This window comes from Cavia porcellus, unplaced genomic scaffold, assembly GCF_034190915.1.
Source record: "Cavia porcellus strain 051 isolate PalLab524CR breed Dunkin Hartley unplaced genomic scaffold, mCavPor4.1 scaffold_2, whole genome shotgun sequence".
Taxonomy (NCBI): domain Eukaryota; kingdom Metazoa; phylum Chordata; class Mammalia; order Rodentia; family Caviidae; genus Cavia; species Cavia porcellus.
This window is the reverse complement of record NW_026947485.1, coordinates 30013539-30030047: the sequence shown is the minus strand read 5'-3', so window position 1 is coordinate 30030047 and position 16509 is coordinate 30013539. Positions and strand designations below refer to the sequence as shown.

The window sequence follows — 16509 nt, the reverse complement described above, 5'->3', positions numbered from 1 at the left end:
AGGATTCCAACAGTTGGTTTACACAGATTAAAAAATCAGTAAACTCAAGTCATTTGAAATCACTTAGTGCAATGAACACAAAATAATGAATGAAGAAAAAACAAAGCTTAAACTTATGGGAAACTGTCAAGCAGACAATATATTTATGAGTATTACCAAAATAAAGAGAAAATAGCAAAGCATTTATTTGTAAAAATAATAACTGAAACCTTCTGAAATCTGAAAAAAGAAATGGATAACAAAACTCAAGAAATTTGATAAATCCAGAGGGTCACACTAAGATATACTATTAAATTATCAAAGCCAAAGAAAATTTGAGACAAACAAGAGAAAAGTAACTCACATAGGAGCTTCTATAAGATTACCTGAAGATTTCCTAGCAGAATACTAGAAGGAAATCCTGCAATACTGTACCAGTGGTGCTTACAGAACTTAATGCTTAATGAAAGCACAAAAATAATGATAAAACTATGTACAATTTTTAACAACATAAAAGAGGAAAGATGCAAATAGTACAGTTTTTGCATGCAACTGAACTTATCAGCGTAACCAACAGTTTACCCTGAGCAGGCAGCACGTTTACTTATGTACTGTCCCAAGCACTGCTTGGGCGGGTGTCATTTCAACCAGTTAATTCTAGCATAGAATAAATTTGATAAAATTGTCATTTTTATTTTTCCTGTTATCTTATAAAATTAATGAAAAGCATGTAATTTTTGGTATCCTATACTTAAATAACCGGACAGGCAAGTGGTTAAAGTGTTCCATTATATTTTATATAATCCCTGCATAACCACATAAAAAACAACCTATAGAAGAACCACCAAAGAAAATGAACAGGAAACCAGGAATGGTGGTACATGCCTATCATCCCAGGACTTCTAAAGACTGAGACAAGAAAATGCCAACTTTGAGCCCAGCTTGGGTAACTTACCGACTTAATGAAACTCTGCTCCCAAAAGGGGGGGGGGGGCTGGAGATGTAGCTCAGAGGGAAGTAGCACAATACCATAAAGAAAAAAAGGGAAAAAAGGGAGGGTGCAAGGAAAGGGCAACACAAAGGGAAAGGGAAAGGGAAAGGGAAATGGAAAGGGAGCGGGGAGTGGGGAGTGGGGAGCGGGGAATGGGGAACATGCAAATAACAAGAGAATCTAGGCATGTCACTATTTTAAAAATCATCAAAATACAAAAAGCACCAAGTATGGAAAACAGTTACAAAATAACTAAAAAGAAAGGCTGGGGATTTAGCTCAGTGCATAAGCACTTGCCAGGCAAGCACCAGGTCATGAGTTCCATCTCTGGTACCAAAAATAAATAAATAAAATAGATAGATACACAGAAAACAATAAAAGTAGCAGCGTTAAGTTTTCTACTAGTAATGACTTTCAATGTGAAACTCAATCAAAGGTAGAGTAACTGAGGTTTTCTTTTTAAAAATCTAACTATATTCTATCTTTAAGAGATGCCTTTAGACAAAACCTGAAAGTGAAAGAGGTAAAATACACTAATTGTAAGGATCAACCAAAAAGAATGGGGTGGTTATCATATTCACAAATATGTGAGGTGTGATTAAAAAATACAGCGACTCCCAGCACTCCGGAGGCTGAGGCAGGAAGATTGTTACAAGTTTGAAACCAACCTGAGCTACAAAGTGAGCTCATGGCCTGCCTGAACTGCATAGTAAGACCCTGTCTCAAAAAGACAAAAAATAATACAGTGACTGTAAAGGACTGCTGTTTTTTAATTTATAGTAAAAGATTCACACTCTGCCACATTCCCTTCAAAATACTTTCCATGTTTTAAACACACTTATTCCATTCGTCTTGCCACTTTCTAAAATAGTTTTAGACATTTTTCTCATGACTATCTAGTTGCATTGTCATTTCTGCCTCAAAGTCTTTTTTTCTTTTCCTGCCTCAATGTCTTGAATAAATTCAAACACTTCCATTTCATAATCATTTTTTGGACTTCAGGGAAAAGTGAGATGTTAGGGGCTGGGAATTTAGCTCAGTAGCTTAAGCATCTACCTGTAAGTGCACTGTCATGAGTTTGATCCCCAGTACCAAGAAAAAAATAGAAAAGTGAAATGTTGCATGGTGCTTGATTCACTGAATATGGCAGGTGAGGAAAAAATAGTTTTATAAACTTGCCTTTCTGACGGCTAGCATTCACCATATTTTTTATCATATCTCATATAGACACAATACTGCTTCAGAAAGTGTCAAGAATGATGAGATAAAACCAGGTGTGGTGGTACACGCCTATAATCCCAGCACTCAGGAGACTGAGGCAAGGAAGATCACTGCAAGTTCAAGGCCACCTGGCTTTACAGTCAGTTCAAGGGCAGCCCAGAACTACACAGTGAGACTGTCTCAAAAAAAAAAAAGAGAAAAGAAACAATCATGCTGTACGTGTGCTTGAAACAAAAGGGGTATTTTAAGGAGAATTAATGACAATGTGCCTTTTACAGTAACACATTTATTTAAACATTCAGCACATATTTTGAAATCACCTGATACTTTTAACTCAAAAAATGTCGTTAAGAGTCAACTGGAATGATATTATACAATGACAAAAAAGAAGCTATAACAACTGTAAATATATATGCACCTAATGGCAGATCACTCAAATTTATGAAGTAAACATTGACAAAACTTAAACAGCAATAAAAACACAGTAATAGATTTTAATACCTTAGCTTTATTTTTTTTTATATTTTCTCTTTGCCTATAAATACCTTAGCTTTAATAACCATGAGCTCAACCAAACAAAAAAAAACCAGAGGACTTGAAGCCTACAGACCAATTAATTGGACTTCATCGATATATACAACACTACTGAATAACACTACTGAAACATTCATTAGGATAGACTACATAAGGCCACAAAGCAAGTCAATATGGGCTGGGCTGCAGCTCAGTGGTACACAGCTTGCCTAACATGCACAAGACCCTGGGTATACTATGCAGTGCTGAGGGGAAAAAACAAACAGAAAATTCATCAATATATAGAAAATCAAATAGTTTTTTTTTTAATCACCACAGATCACATAACAAATTATAAGAAAAATTTCAAAATATCTAGAAAGATGAAAATAATACAACATACAGCTGAGCATGGTGGTACCCATCTATATACTTAACCCCAGCACTCTCTTGTGGCAGAGGATTTTAAGTTTGAGCCCAGCATTGAGAAACAAGACTCTGTCTCAAGAAATTACAAAAGAGCTAAGGATGTAATTCAGGGAAAAGGCCCTGGATTCAATCTCCATTACTACAAACCAAACCAAAACCAAAATCTAAAACTAGGAGGATCCTTGCAAGTTTGAGGCCAGCCTTGGTTACAAAGTGAGTTCAAGGCCAACTGCATATTGAGCCTCTAAGTCAAAAAGAAAACAAACAAAAAAACCAAATAGGTCACACTAACAAAAGCAGTACTACAAGAGTTTGTAACAGTAAACACCTACCTTAAGATCTCAAATCAACCACCTACATCTACATCACAAGAAACTAGAAATAAAAATTAAAACCAAACTTAGCCTAAGGAACAAAAGAATAAAGATTACAACAGAGATGAATAAAATAGAACAGAAAATTAAAAGAAAAAATCAGAAATAAGAGTTAGCTTTTTGAAAAGATCAACAAAATAGACAAATCCTTACCCAAATGACTAAGGAGAAAACCTACAAAAATAAAGAAAGTATGAAAGAGAATTCAATTGATGCCAAAAAAATAAGGATCAAAACAGCTGAGTGTGGCAATGATGTATAGCTGTAATCCCAGCATTTAAGAGGCTGAGGCAAGAGGATTACTGCAAAAATCAAGGCCAGCCTGGACTATACAGTGAGTTCTAGGGCACTCTGAACTACATACCAAGACTCTGTCTCAAAAAAAAAAACAGATCGTGACAGGCTACTATAAATAATTCCACACAACCAAACTGGGTAACACAGAAGAAATGAGTAAATTTTTAGAATCTTATATAAAGCCTATCAACCATGAAGAAAAAAAGCTAACAGACCTAAAACCAATAAGATAACTAACTGGTAATCAAAAACCTCTCAATACAAAAGCACAGAACCAGACAGATGGCTTCACTGGAAAATTCTACTGAACATTTAAAGTATTAACACAAATCCTACTTGATTTCCAAAAAAAAAAAAAAAAAAAAAGTACAGAGGTGAAAACATTTCCAAATTCATTTTATGAGACCTTTACTCTCATACCAAAATGACACAAAAATGCAAGAATACTGCAGAAAACAATCTGATGAATATTCAAAAATCCTCAGCAAAATACTAGCAAATTAGCTGAGTGAGGTGATGCCCGCAGTAGGAAAACTGAAGCAGGACTGTGTCTAGCCAACATAGTGACTCTTTCTCAAGTAAACAAAAAATATTAACAAACTAAACTTAACAACACATTAAAATGATTACACATCATGACAAAGTGGCATTTATTCTCAAAAGGATGGTTCCGCATATAAAAATCAATAAATATGACATCTTAACAGAAGAAAATGAAAGGACACACATGATCATATCAATGTAAAAGAGGCACTCAACAAAATTCAATACCTTTTCATGATGATTTAAAAGTATCAACCTAGGACTGGAAGAAAATAATCTCAATGTAAGAAAAGCCAAAGCAAAATTCACACAGCTAACATCAGTTTTCCCGCTAAGATCAAAAACAAGGCAAGGATGCCCTTTTCACTACTTCTATTTAGCATAGTACTGACAGTCACTGCCAGAGAATTTAAACAAAATAAATAAAGTACACACAAACTGGAAATGAAATAAAATTATGTGTTCACAGATAACATGATCTCATATATAGAAAATTCTAGATCACACATACAAAGAAATTAAGACAGCAAAATTGCAGGACACAAAATTAACATAAAAATCAGCTCCATTTCTATAGTATCAATGAACCATCTAAAAGGAAAGAAAATAATTTGATTTATAATATCATTAAAAAGAAATATTGAGGTACAGACTTAAGGAGGTAAAAGACTTGTATACTAACAACTATAAAACACTGCTAAAACAAAATTTTTTTTTTTTTTAAATCGGTACCAGGGATCGAACTCACGACCAGGCACTTGCAAGGCAGGCGTGTATGCCGCTGAGCTAAATCCCCAGCCCCTAAAACAAATTATAAAGGATACTAAAAAACAGAAATGTAAGTTCATGGATTTAGATGATAATAATGTTAAAATGTCTGTATTATCCAAAGTATTATTCCTTATCAAAGTCTCAATGTCATTTTCTGCAGAAATAGAAAAAAATCCTAAAATCCATAAGTAATTGAAGAACTCCAAATAGCCAAAATAATCCAGAAAAAGAAAAATGTTACTGGAGGCTATTACAGCTTTCCACAAATAGTTCACACTATGTCCCCCAGCAGCACTAGGTACTTTTATTTTTACTTTTACGCTCTTTTTATCTTTACTAGGCCCAAACTCATTCTGCAGAGCCAGTTTCTTTCCTACTGTGTTTGTTTGTTTGTTTGTTTTTACATATGGGGGGATCAAATTCATGACCTTGAGCTTGCCAGGCAGGCACTTATGTCACCTAGCTAAATTCCCACAACTCAACAACAACAAAAAAAAATCTAACTTACAAGTGGGTAAAGGAATTAAATAAATATTTTTTCACAGAAAATATACAAGTAGAGGACTAGGGATATAGTCCAATGGTTGAGAGTATATACATAGGTTGTACGCAGCCCTTGATTTGAACCCCAGCACCAAAAGAAAACAAAAAAAAAGGCATATAAGTGACCCACAGCATGTGATGTTTCCTCAATAATCGTAATAAAAGTGCAAATCAAAACTAAATTCACAATGAATTATCATCTCACACCTGTTAGGCTGGTCATTATGACAAAACAAGAGTTAGGGAGAATGGGGAGGGACTGAGAGGCTTATGCTGTTAAAAGGAACGTAACGTGGTGCAGCTGTTACGGAAAACAAGTGTGGAGATTCCACAAAAAATTTAAGACAATTACCTATGAGCCAGCAATGCTACTTCGGGGTATACAGGCAAGAATTTAAAAGAGGATCTTTAAGAAAGATCTGGACATTCATGCTCACTGCAGCATAATTCACAATGGACAGGTAGCAGAGGCAATCTAGATATCAATCAAGGGATAAATGGCTAAAAACAAATGTGATGTATACTTTTCTTCTGCTTTTCTGCTTAAACTCATGCAGACTGGGTAATGAACAATTCAAGCCTATTAAAAATCGTATCTGTGTTTGGACATTCATGACTTTATTCTTACTACTCAGAGGACAGTAACGTTTTGGTTCCCTACTATATTCTGATAGGCTAAAATTGCTAGAAAACCACCAGTACAGCGGGGTACCTACCATTACAATGTCCATTTCAACATAATTTTCAAGTAAGTATTATAAAAAAATGATTGATAAAATATGACTGAGACTCCTGCCATCAAAGGGTTTACTATTTGCCACATAAAACAGAATATGCTCCTAAAGTAATATAATACAATACGAGCAATGTCAGCAATTAAAAACAAAAGAAGAAGGCCAGGCACGGTGGCACACTCTGGAAATCCCAGCACTCAGGAGAGCATGAGGCTGAGGAGAGTTTGAGGCCATCCTGGGATACATAGTTCAAGGCCAGCATGAATTTCATAATGAAACTCTGTCTTAAAAACGACAAAGAAAGAAAAAGAAAAAAAAAAAAAGAAACAACAGAAGAGATAATATGGCTATTGAGCTATAGAAAATTAGTCATAAAGGACTGGGACAAAACAGTAATGATTAATGCAACTAAGTGACAAGAATTTTTTTTTGTACCGGGGATCAAACTCTCAAGTTCACAACCTAATGCCCACCAGGCTCTGTCTTAAAAACGACAAAGAAAGAAAAAGAAACAACAGAAGAGATAACATGGCTATTGAGCTATAGAAAATTAGTCATAAACGACTGGGACAAAACAGTAATGATTAATGCAACTAAGTGACAAGAATTTTTTTTTGTACCGGGGATCAAACACTCAAGTTCACAACCTAATGCCCACCAGGCAAGCGCTTACGCTACTGAGCTAAATCCCCAGCCTAGGAAAAGAATTTTATAGTACGAAATGGAGAACATGGACAAAAGGATTCTGAAAAACTTTCTCACAAAAGCTTAGCTAAGTTTAACCCTTGATCACAGAGAAGAAATCTAGTGAAATGAAGTTCCCAACATTTATTTTTTTACTATCATGCATTACTAAATTATTTCACAGTGATGTTTACAAAACTGAACCATAATGCAGAGTTCATATTGTATATGAGTAATATAAGCTACTTATAAGCTACTAAACAACAAAATAAAAAGTACCTACATGAAAGACACATTCAGAAAGCTTTCTTACCTTGAATATACCAACCCAGTCTTTTGGATGTGGATGAATATACGGGGTTAAAGTATAATGACATTCCAAGTGTGCATTAGGAAGGTAACTCTTGGCCACATTCTGAAAGATGACGTGGGCAAAATTGGAAGTCTGCAGTGGGACTTCTTGAAAGGATGTCATTATGAATCTGAAACAAGTAATTCATACAAGTTAAATAATAGCAGTTAAGAATAAACTCTTACTTTCAAAATATGTAAATTTTAATGCAAATTTCATGGATCTTTACATGTCATAAATATTGAGACAATAAATACTTTTAAATATTGGAATTTTTCCTTAAAATATGGTTAAAGATATAAATACAAACTAAACTTAAGTGACTCAGATACTGTCTCAAAATAATTTTTAAAAGGGTTGAGAATATAGCTCAGTCTGAAGGTCCTGGGTTCCAAAACTCAAAAAAATTGAGAAACAACTACAGTCAGTACGGCTTCAGAAAATTATTCAGGGATTAAAACAAAAACTCTTAACTCTCCTGGAAAGTCAAGCCCTCTAGGCTGGATCTTGCTAAATTGCGTGGGCTGTCCTCCAATTTGTCCTCCTGCCTCAGCTTCCCTTATAGATGGGATTACAAAGTATTCATCACCAAGCCCAGATCAACCCTCTAATTCTATTCCAAACAAAAGCAAATGAAGCATGTGTTCCACTGTACATGCTGCCAACATAAGCCACCAGCCTCAAACAGAAATAAGTACAGTTTTAAGTCACTATTTTACTGACTACTGGTCAAGCAACTTTTCCTTTCAATGTACAACTCTTGAATTTTACCACTTTTCTCCCAAATCCAGCCCATCCCATATCGCTCCTCTTCTTAGGTTCAATGTCTTTTTTTGTTTGTTTTTTCAGTCTTGCTATGTAGTTCAGGCTGGCCTTGAACCCACTATGTAGCCCAAGCTGGCTTCCAATTCACAGTGATCCTCCTGCTTCAGTCTCCTGACACAATCAATTCTATAGTACACTGTGTATAACTATGTGAACCTATGACTCTGACTTTATGTCACTTACTTCTGAGTCATTATCAGGAATTCCTGTAATAAGGGGGAAACCTAGAGCAAGATACTGCTAATCAAATTAATTTACTTCATAACTCAAGATTCTACAAAGTAAGCACAGGAGTACTCAACGTCTTAGCAATTATTAAGCCTTGTCACTAAGAGTAAGGTAGTTTGCTTAGACAACTGTTTCTTTTCTTTTGTAGACCTGTTTGAAATACTTAGGCCAGGGATTTAGCTCAGTGGCTTAAGCGCCTGCCTGGCAAGCGTGAGGTCATGAGTTCAATCCCTGGTACAAAAAAGAAAAGAAATACTAAGGCTTCTTTTTTGCAATACTGGTATTTGGACCCAGGGCCATGTACATGCTGGGCAAGCACTCTACTTCACCAGTCTTTTTTTGGACTCTCGTTTTTAGTCTCTAAATTGCCCCACACTCTAAACTTGCAATCTTCCTGCCTCAGCCTTCCAACTAGTAAGATAAGCATGCACTATCATACTCAGGTGCAAATCTTTAAAGTTTAAAATAATTAGCACGTTAGAATATATCAACTCTTCTGGCATCACCTCTGCTTCTGTAATGGTCAATTCACTGTTTTACTGAAGAGCACACTGAACAACCAACCCACAAAGTAACTAACAATCATGAAGCTATTTATTAGAACAAACCGGGTAGTTGTCTATAATCCTGATGTGTAACAATGTTTTGCCTCAGCATTAGCAAAATGGCTGTTAGCACTGGAAGTAGCTGTGAATATTCTCCACTTGATAAACATTAAAGCTTTCATGAAAACAAAAAGGTAGCACTTAAAAACACTAGGAAAATCTGTCTAAAACATGTACAGACTTCTATTTTGTTTCTTTGAGTTGTCTGAACTAATCTAAGTTCACAGAGAGGTCACCATACTAATAAAGTCACTAACAGTCTCTTTAAGTCAGCAATTTCACAAAAAGGAAAAAAAAAAATTCAGTTTCTGTTTAAAAATATTGATACCTGGATGTGCTGGCTGAGGCAGAAGGATCACAAGTTCAAAGCCAGTGTGGGCAATTCAGCCGGATTTTGTCTCAAATAAATAAATTGGTGGGGGACACACAGTGGTAGAGCACTTGTCTAGCATGTATGAGACCCTGAGTTCAATCCCAGTACTTCAAAAACATATACAAAAAATAAAGTTATGAGACACCAATAAGAGAAACTATAGCTAAATCAATTAAACTAACCTCTTATATCAAAATGGAGTTAAGGGAATCTGCAATATTTTTCTATGAAAAAAGTTTGTATTTAGGTTTCTTTAAGGTAGTAAAAAAGAAATGGCTTAGAATAGTTTCCCCTTTTTAATTAAATGTTTAGTGATGAAACTTTAAAATTTAATGCTGTTTCCTAAAACAAATATTTTAAAATTTATTTTTAAATAATAAATAAATAAATACAATAAATAAATGGTTATACCTATTTTCTTACACAACAAAGCAAAGAAGTTCAAGCTTCATTTAACCTGTTATTCCAATTATTTTCAAAATCCAATATCCAATTTTACAGTTTTATTCTGTTGAAATTTTTTAAGTATAAAATATAAGTAGGGACAGATGCACGTTTGAATACAAACATGCAAACCTTATTACATGCATCAAAAAGGATTCAAATAGCATACATATCATAGTCTGTATTGATGAAGGACTTGTATGAACAAGAACTTTAAACTCTGTTGTTTTAATTTCTGTAAATGTATAGTTTTTTAAAAACATACTAACATAAAATCTTATTTTTGAGCCCTCCCCCCTCAAGTTCAAAGTGTTTAACAGAAGGCACTAACACTACACTTTAAGTATTTGTGATGCTTATGAGGGGTAAGAAAACTTGCAACCATTCTACTTAAAAAGCCTACATCAATCTCTAACACTTCAACTACTGTATTTGAAAAGTATCTATGCTAGCCGGGCATGGTGGCTCATGCCTGTAATCCCAGCGCTTGGGAGGCTGAGGCAGGAGGATCACTGCAAGTTCGAGACCAGCCTGGGGTACAAAGTGAGAGCTCAAGGCCAGCCTGAACTGCATAGAGAAACCCTATCTCAAAAAGACAAAAAAAAAAAAAAAAAAGTATCTATGCTATAACTGTAAAGCTATTTTACAAGGGTCACTGCACCATTCCTTACTATTCTTAACTTCTAAATTACAATACATCCTATAGTTATAAAAAAAGTAGGGCTGGGGATTTAGCTCAGTGGCATAAGTGCCTGCCTGGCAAGCATGAGGTCATGAGTTCAATCCCTAGTACTGTTAAAAAAAGTACCGTTAAAAAAAAAAAAAAAAAAAGTTAGCATGGACAAATGTATTCTGAAAATAATCATATCATGAATCTCCTTTTAAAGTAGTCTCAAAAAATTATAATTCTCACACAGTTCCTCGGGTTCACTCCTCCCACAGGTAAAGTTATAAAATAGCTCATAAAAATGCTGACATTCAAATTATGCCAAAACACACACACACACACACACACACACACACTCTCTTCCAAGGAAGCAAGCACGCAGGCAAGCTGCACCTGCCACCGCCTAATGAGGAATATACAAAGTCACTGCATCACCTTGTGGTAAATAATAGGAAGTGTAGCTTCACTAACATCCTGAGAAAACCTTATCTCTGTTAGAAAGGAGAAATACAGCCCCTATACAGACAGGGCACTGCCAAAGTACTTCCCACTCTAAAGTATATCCCCAGAAGCAGGTACATAGTAAGATGGCACATCAAGGACAAGTCAAATTTTGCAGTGAACAATTAAAGGGCCAGACACATTTCGCTGGGAAGTAACGTCTGAAATGCATTTACATGCTGGGTTATCTTTTCCTCTTTCAAGTTTCCCACATTCCCCAAAATTCTAATTCCTCTAGAAATTTTTCATGTGTGCCATACTACCAATGCAAAAGTCTTTGATCAATTTTGTTATTTGGGAATATCTATAGATAAATAATATGTAGTGGATACTCAACTACATTGCCAAAATAAATGGGGGGAGGGGGTTGTCAATAAGGTAAGAAAGTTATCTGTACTTTCTCCTGTTGGACTTTTACAAACCCAAAACAGATCCGCCTGTTGTGGTATCTCTTTCCACCAGCTCCTGATGCTGTTACTTAACTAAAAAATGTAAGCTTTTGTCAGCATATTAGAAAGTAGATTTCAGGGCTAGGGATTTAGCTCAGTGGCATTAAGCGCCTGCCTGGCAAGCCCTAAGTCATGAGTTGCTGAGCAGCCCAGCACCTCCCTGGTAAACATAAGGTCCTGAGTTCAATTCCCGGTATAAAATACATACATCCATACATACAGTGGGGAGACTTAGAAATACTAAGCTAGCTGGGTGTGCGGGCACACATCTGTAATCCCAGCACTCGGGAAGCTGAGGAAGAAGGTTCATTGGGAGTTTGAGACCAGCCTGGCCTACAAATTAAGTTCAAGGCCAGCCTGAACTGCATAGCAAGACCCTGTCTCAAACACACACACACACACACACACACACACACACACACAGACTAAGCTAATTATATGTGAAATACCTTAATTTCTAGAACTGGCTTTTAAACTCGAAGGGAAAGAACAAATGAGTTAGGAGGACAATGAAACCAGACTGGCAAAAACTTAGCTCATTTTACTGTTTATTCTCCTTTTGAAATTAAAGTTAGTGAAACCAAAGCAAATAAAGAAGTGTTCTAGTAAAAAAAAAAAAAAACTTCATGCATCAACTGCTGCAAAAGAAATGCACCACATCTTTTACTATGAAGAGCCATAGTTCTGGTAAAGGATGACAAGCGTTAAGCAAAGTTTTAAACATCACGGAGGAAAAAAAAAATCAATCTTTGAAAATTATCTCCAAAATTCAGTTCTATAGAACACACAAACATCTGAAGGAAAAAAATAAAATTGAAGATTCAATAGTTTCCAATTACTCATAGTGTACTTAAACAAAAGACTTAACTGGCTTATTATAAATCAGTAATCTTCCAACAAAAGCAAACCTCCCAGCCCCCAACAGGTAATCTGTACTCTTACAGATACTCCTAGCTCTGGAATTCCTCAGAGCTAAGAGTCCCTATGTTCTGCCCAGAAGTCACCCACAGCACTTTTACTTTATCGACTTAAAAAAAAAAAAGTTGGCTTCTAAAATGCTATGATCCTGGCTGATAAATACTGAGGGAGAAAAAAAAAATGCTTTCTCTTTATCTAAAGATTTGGAACAAAATAAACTTTAAAAAGCCATACATCCGCCAGGTGTGGTGGTATACACCTTGTAATCCCAGCACTCAGGAAACTCAAGGCAGGAGGATAACTGAATTGAGGCCAGCCTGGGCTACACAGTAAACTCAAGTCCAACTTGAATTACATTGTGAGACTCTGTCTTAAAAAAAAAAAAAAAAGCTGTAAATCCATAAAGCCCAAATTTACATAGTAATATCCATTCCAAAAGAATAAACTCCAAGGCTAGGGATTTAGGTTAGCCACATAAGCACCTGCTTAGCAAGCTCGAGGTGGTGAGTTTGAACACTGGCACACACAAAAAAGAACAGACTCCAATAAAGCCAGATGTGGTGGCTCACGCCTGTAATCCCAGCACTCGGGAGGCTAAGGCAGGAGGATAAGGCAGGAGGATCATTGTGAGTTCGAGACCAGCCTGGGCAACAAAGTGAGCTCAAGGCCAGCCTGAACTGCAAAGCAAGACTGTGTCAAAAAAGAAAGAGAAAGACAGACAGAGGGACAAAGTAGTAGAGATGTAGCTCAGTACAAAGATCCTGGTACCGCAAGTACCAAGTACAGGCAAATAATAATAATAATAAAATCTAGAAAAAAATTACAGTAAAATGTTCTTTTAAATTTAAAAGAGCGGGGCCAGGGATATAGCTCAGTAGCACAAGCACCTGCCTGGCAAGCACAAGGTCCTGGGTTCAATTCCCATTACCAAAAAATAAAAAATAAAATATAAATTTAAAAATACATTGGCAAAAAAATAAATAAATAAACTGGCCATGGATATAGCTTAGTGGTATAGCGCTTGCCCGGCAAGCTCAAGTTCCTAAGTTCGATTCCCTGTACCCAAAAACAATTAAAAAATTAAAAATAAATAAATTTATCGGACTGCAAAAATAACTAATAGGCTTAATAACACATCATTTCTGGAGTAATCATTTAAAAACTCGAGTTCAGCAGTACTGTCATTAATTGGTTCCAGGAGGCACAATGAGTATCAAAAAAATGAAAAGTAACAAACTGTTTTGTCTGGAAAGGGTATGAAATCAACATTGCTAAGTACCCGAACAAAATCTTCCAAATCACAGAGTCAAGAAGGTCCGGGATTTAGATCAGCACCTGCCCGCCAAGTGCAAGGTTGTAAATTCCATCCCCGGTACCCACCCCTCAAAGAACACAATGAGTCAAGAACAAAATCCGAAGAGACAGGCACGTTGGCGCATGCCTGTAGTTCCAGCATTTGGGAGACTGAGGCAGGAGAGTCACTGCAAATTTGACATCAGCATGGGCTATAAAATGAACTCAAGGCCTGCTTGAACTGCATAGTGAGAAGCTATCTCAAAAAACACAAAAGCATACAAACAAAAAAAAATAAATAAAATCTGAGGATTTTCACCACTATCAAGCTATGAGTGTTTACCCTTGACAACAACACAAAACAACTCAGCCCGAGCGCCTCCACTATATTAGAAAACCACTTTGAGGGCAATGAATCCATTTTAGTGTCTGAAATGCTTCTGGAATTAAGTACCAAATTTATAATAGGAATTCGCGCACAATTCATAGAAATCCAACCATACGCAGAATGTAGAATTGATAAGATTTTTCCCAAACTACAAAACCCAAAATTTAATATATGTATAAAGCCAAATGCCACATTTTCAACAAAACTTTTATAAACTGTAATATGTATTTCTTAATACGAAAATAAACACAGACCAAGTGCTAACACTTCCAGAGCAATGAGCGCCCGTCGGGACTTGTCCACCACCTGCGGACCGGCTGTTATTTGAAAGGGGTGAAACAGGGGAAAAGGAGAGTTTTGCAATACAGAAAAGTTGAGTAGGCAGAGTGACGTGACAGTTCTCGGAACATTTCTCTAAAGACTTCCAGCGCCAGGGAGAGAGAACTTTACAAGTAGGTGAAGAACTAACTTTAATCCCATAGCCCAAAAGTAGAAAATCGGACCTGCTCAGTCACCACTACCCCGCCCCCTGAAAAGTAGGCGGCGCGCGGAGTCCCCTCCTCCTCCGCTGCAGGCAACTCAAACCAAAACAGCCGAGCTTTGCCCTCGGAGACCAGCCTGAGCGCCCTTCCCCGACTCGTCCTGTTTTCCCAGCTTACCAATAACGCAAGAAACACACACTTTGACCTCCAAACAGCCACGCCTGGATCCCAGCACTCTGGGAACTTAAAGCCAAAGACAATTCGAGCCCAGCCTGGCCAACTTAGTGACTTAGTATGAGAAACCCCGTCTCAAAAACATTTTTAAAAGGCTTGGGGACGTACCTCAATGTCTCCAGAGGCCCTGGATTCAATCTCTAGTCTCGGAAAAAAGGTCACCGCAGATTTCGAACACCCCGAAGGTCGCCCCCAGCCAAAGGAGTCCCGTCACGTACGCCTCCTCTAAAGCAAAAGGCCGGTCCCGCAGGCCTCCCCGCACTGTGGAGGAGCCCCCGGTCTTTTTCCCAACTCCTCTGCTGGCCGGAGTCGCCCACGTTCCGTACCGTCACTACAGCTGCGCAGAACGAAAGGTTCACCCTTGGGAAAGCAAGCAACGTCATTTGGCAGCAGCGTCACCAAGGAGACCATTCCCCAGATCAGCCTGGGCCCCGGATTCCAGGAGGTCAGGGGCAGAGCGCGAGCCCCACTCCACCTGGGTCCGCCGCGCGCGAGCCGGTGGAGCGGGCCGGAAAGGGACCTTACCCAGTGAAGGGCTCCCGGGCCTCGGGGAACGTTAGACAAGTCTCCAAGCCTGAGACGCCATCAGCCGCCGAACCTCTTCCGCCACCGCTTGGCCTACGCCTCCCTCCACCAACCGGCTACACCTCCCTCCCGAAGTGAGAGCCGGAGCTACGTCACTTCCGGCCAGGGGACGGTCCCTTCCGCCGCCGCCGCCGCTACCGACGCGCAGCCTCGGTTGGCAGCGTCCGCTACTGCGCTCTCGGGAGCTACAGGAGCGATCTGCCGCGGTCGCGGCGGCCTTTTCCTTTTGCCTGGGTGCTCCTCTCTTGTGCGTGGTCTTGGTGTTTTCGCCCAGCTTCGCGATTGTAACAAAATAGGATCCCTAACTTAGCAGCTAGGTGAAAAGTGTGTCCCTGGGACGTGTGTGTTCTGAATGAATTGTTTCATAGGTAAGGAAAAAGAGAACCAGAGGAATGTGGGCAGCGACCACACGGTTGAGCAGTGACCCTCCCCCAACTCCAGGGCTCTCCCAGTCCCTGGTCCGCTCTTTGCTTTTTTGATCTAGGAGGTCTTGGCTGTGAAAAACCTGTTTCTGGTTGGAGCTTTTGAGTTCTAATGCTTTGTTATTCTATGCTCACGCTCCAAGAATGAATGGCGTCTCTAACCTGCATTTCTGTGAGTTTTAATTATTTTATCTGTATTTTGTGAGCGTGAGTCTTGTTCTGTGCTTCTGTTAAATTATTTCTAAATCACTTGACTGTTACACATGTACTTAATATTAGGCATTCAGTTACAATTCCAAGAAAGCAAGTGTGTTCTATTCGAATTCATATTCTTTTAGTGCCATGAGAACCCCTATAAAATTTACAATCTCACTAGTGAAGAAAAGACAAGTAAATCACATTAACCTTGAAACACCTAAGAAAACACAAAATCCTCTTTAATGTACTTTTCATCTTCTACATTTTCAAAACATTAGTTTCCATAAAATAAGTTCTCAATAATTACTGCTTTGCTTCCTATGTACTGAAATCTTCGCATTGTCATCCCCAAATTATTCACCCAGAGCACAAAATATCTATTCAGTTATCAAAACAATACCAACACAAATCTTCCTCTTTAATGAACTCAGAAAAATGAGTAGTGTAACAATTTTAACTTTTTTAT

The 16509-nt window shown here is 37.8% G+C and overlaps 1 protein-coding gene across 6 annotated transcripts in view; it reads right to left on the bottom strand.

The window, feature by feature from the left end:
- Tax1bp1 (Tax1 binding protein 1) overlaps positions 1-16509 on the bottom strand; it is an 84863-nt gene that overhangs the window by 56137 nt on the left and 12217 nt on the right. For 4 of the 6 annotated variants that reach the window (XM_063239905.1, XM_063239919.1, XM_063239911.1 and 1 more), the window contains exons 1-2: positions 15364-15533; positions 7393-7561 (exon numbers count right to left, since the gene is read on the bottom strand). In XM_063239905.1, the coding sequence (XP_063095975.1) occupies positions 7393-7554 (162 nt within the window). In that variant the 5' untranslated portion in view covers positions 7555-7561; positions 15364-15533. Of the gene's footprint in view, positions 1-7392; positions 7562-14946; positions 15199-15363; positions 15534-16509 lie in introns of those variants that run through there. The other 2 variants (XM_063239908.1, XM_063239910.1) reach the window with 2 other exon arrangements.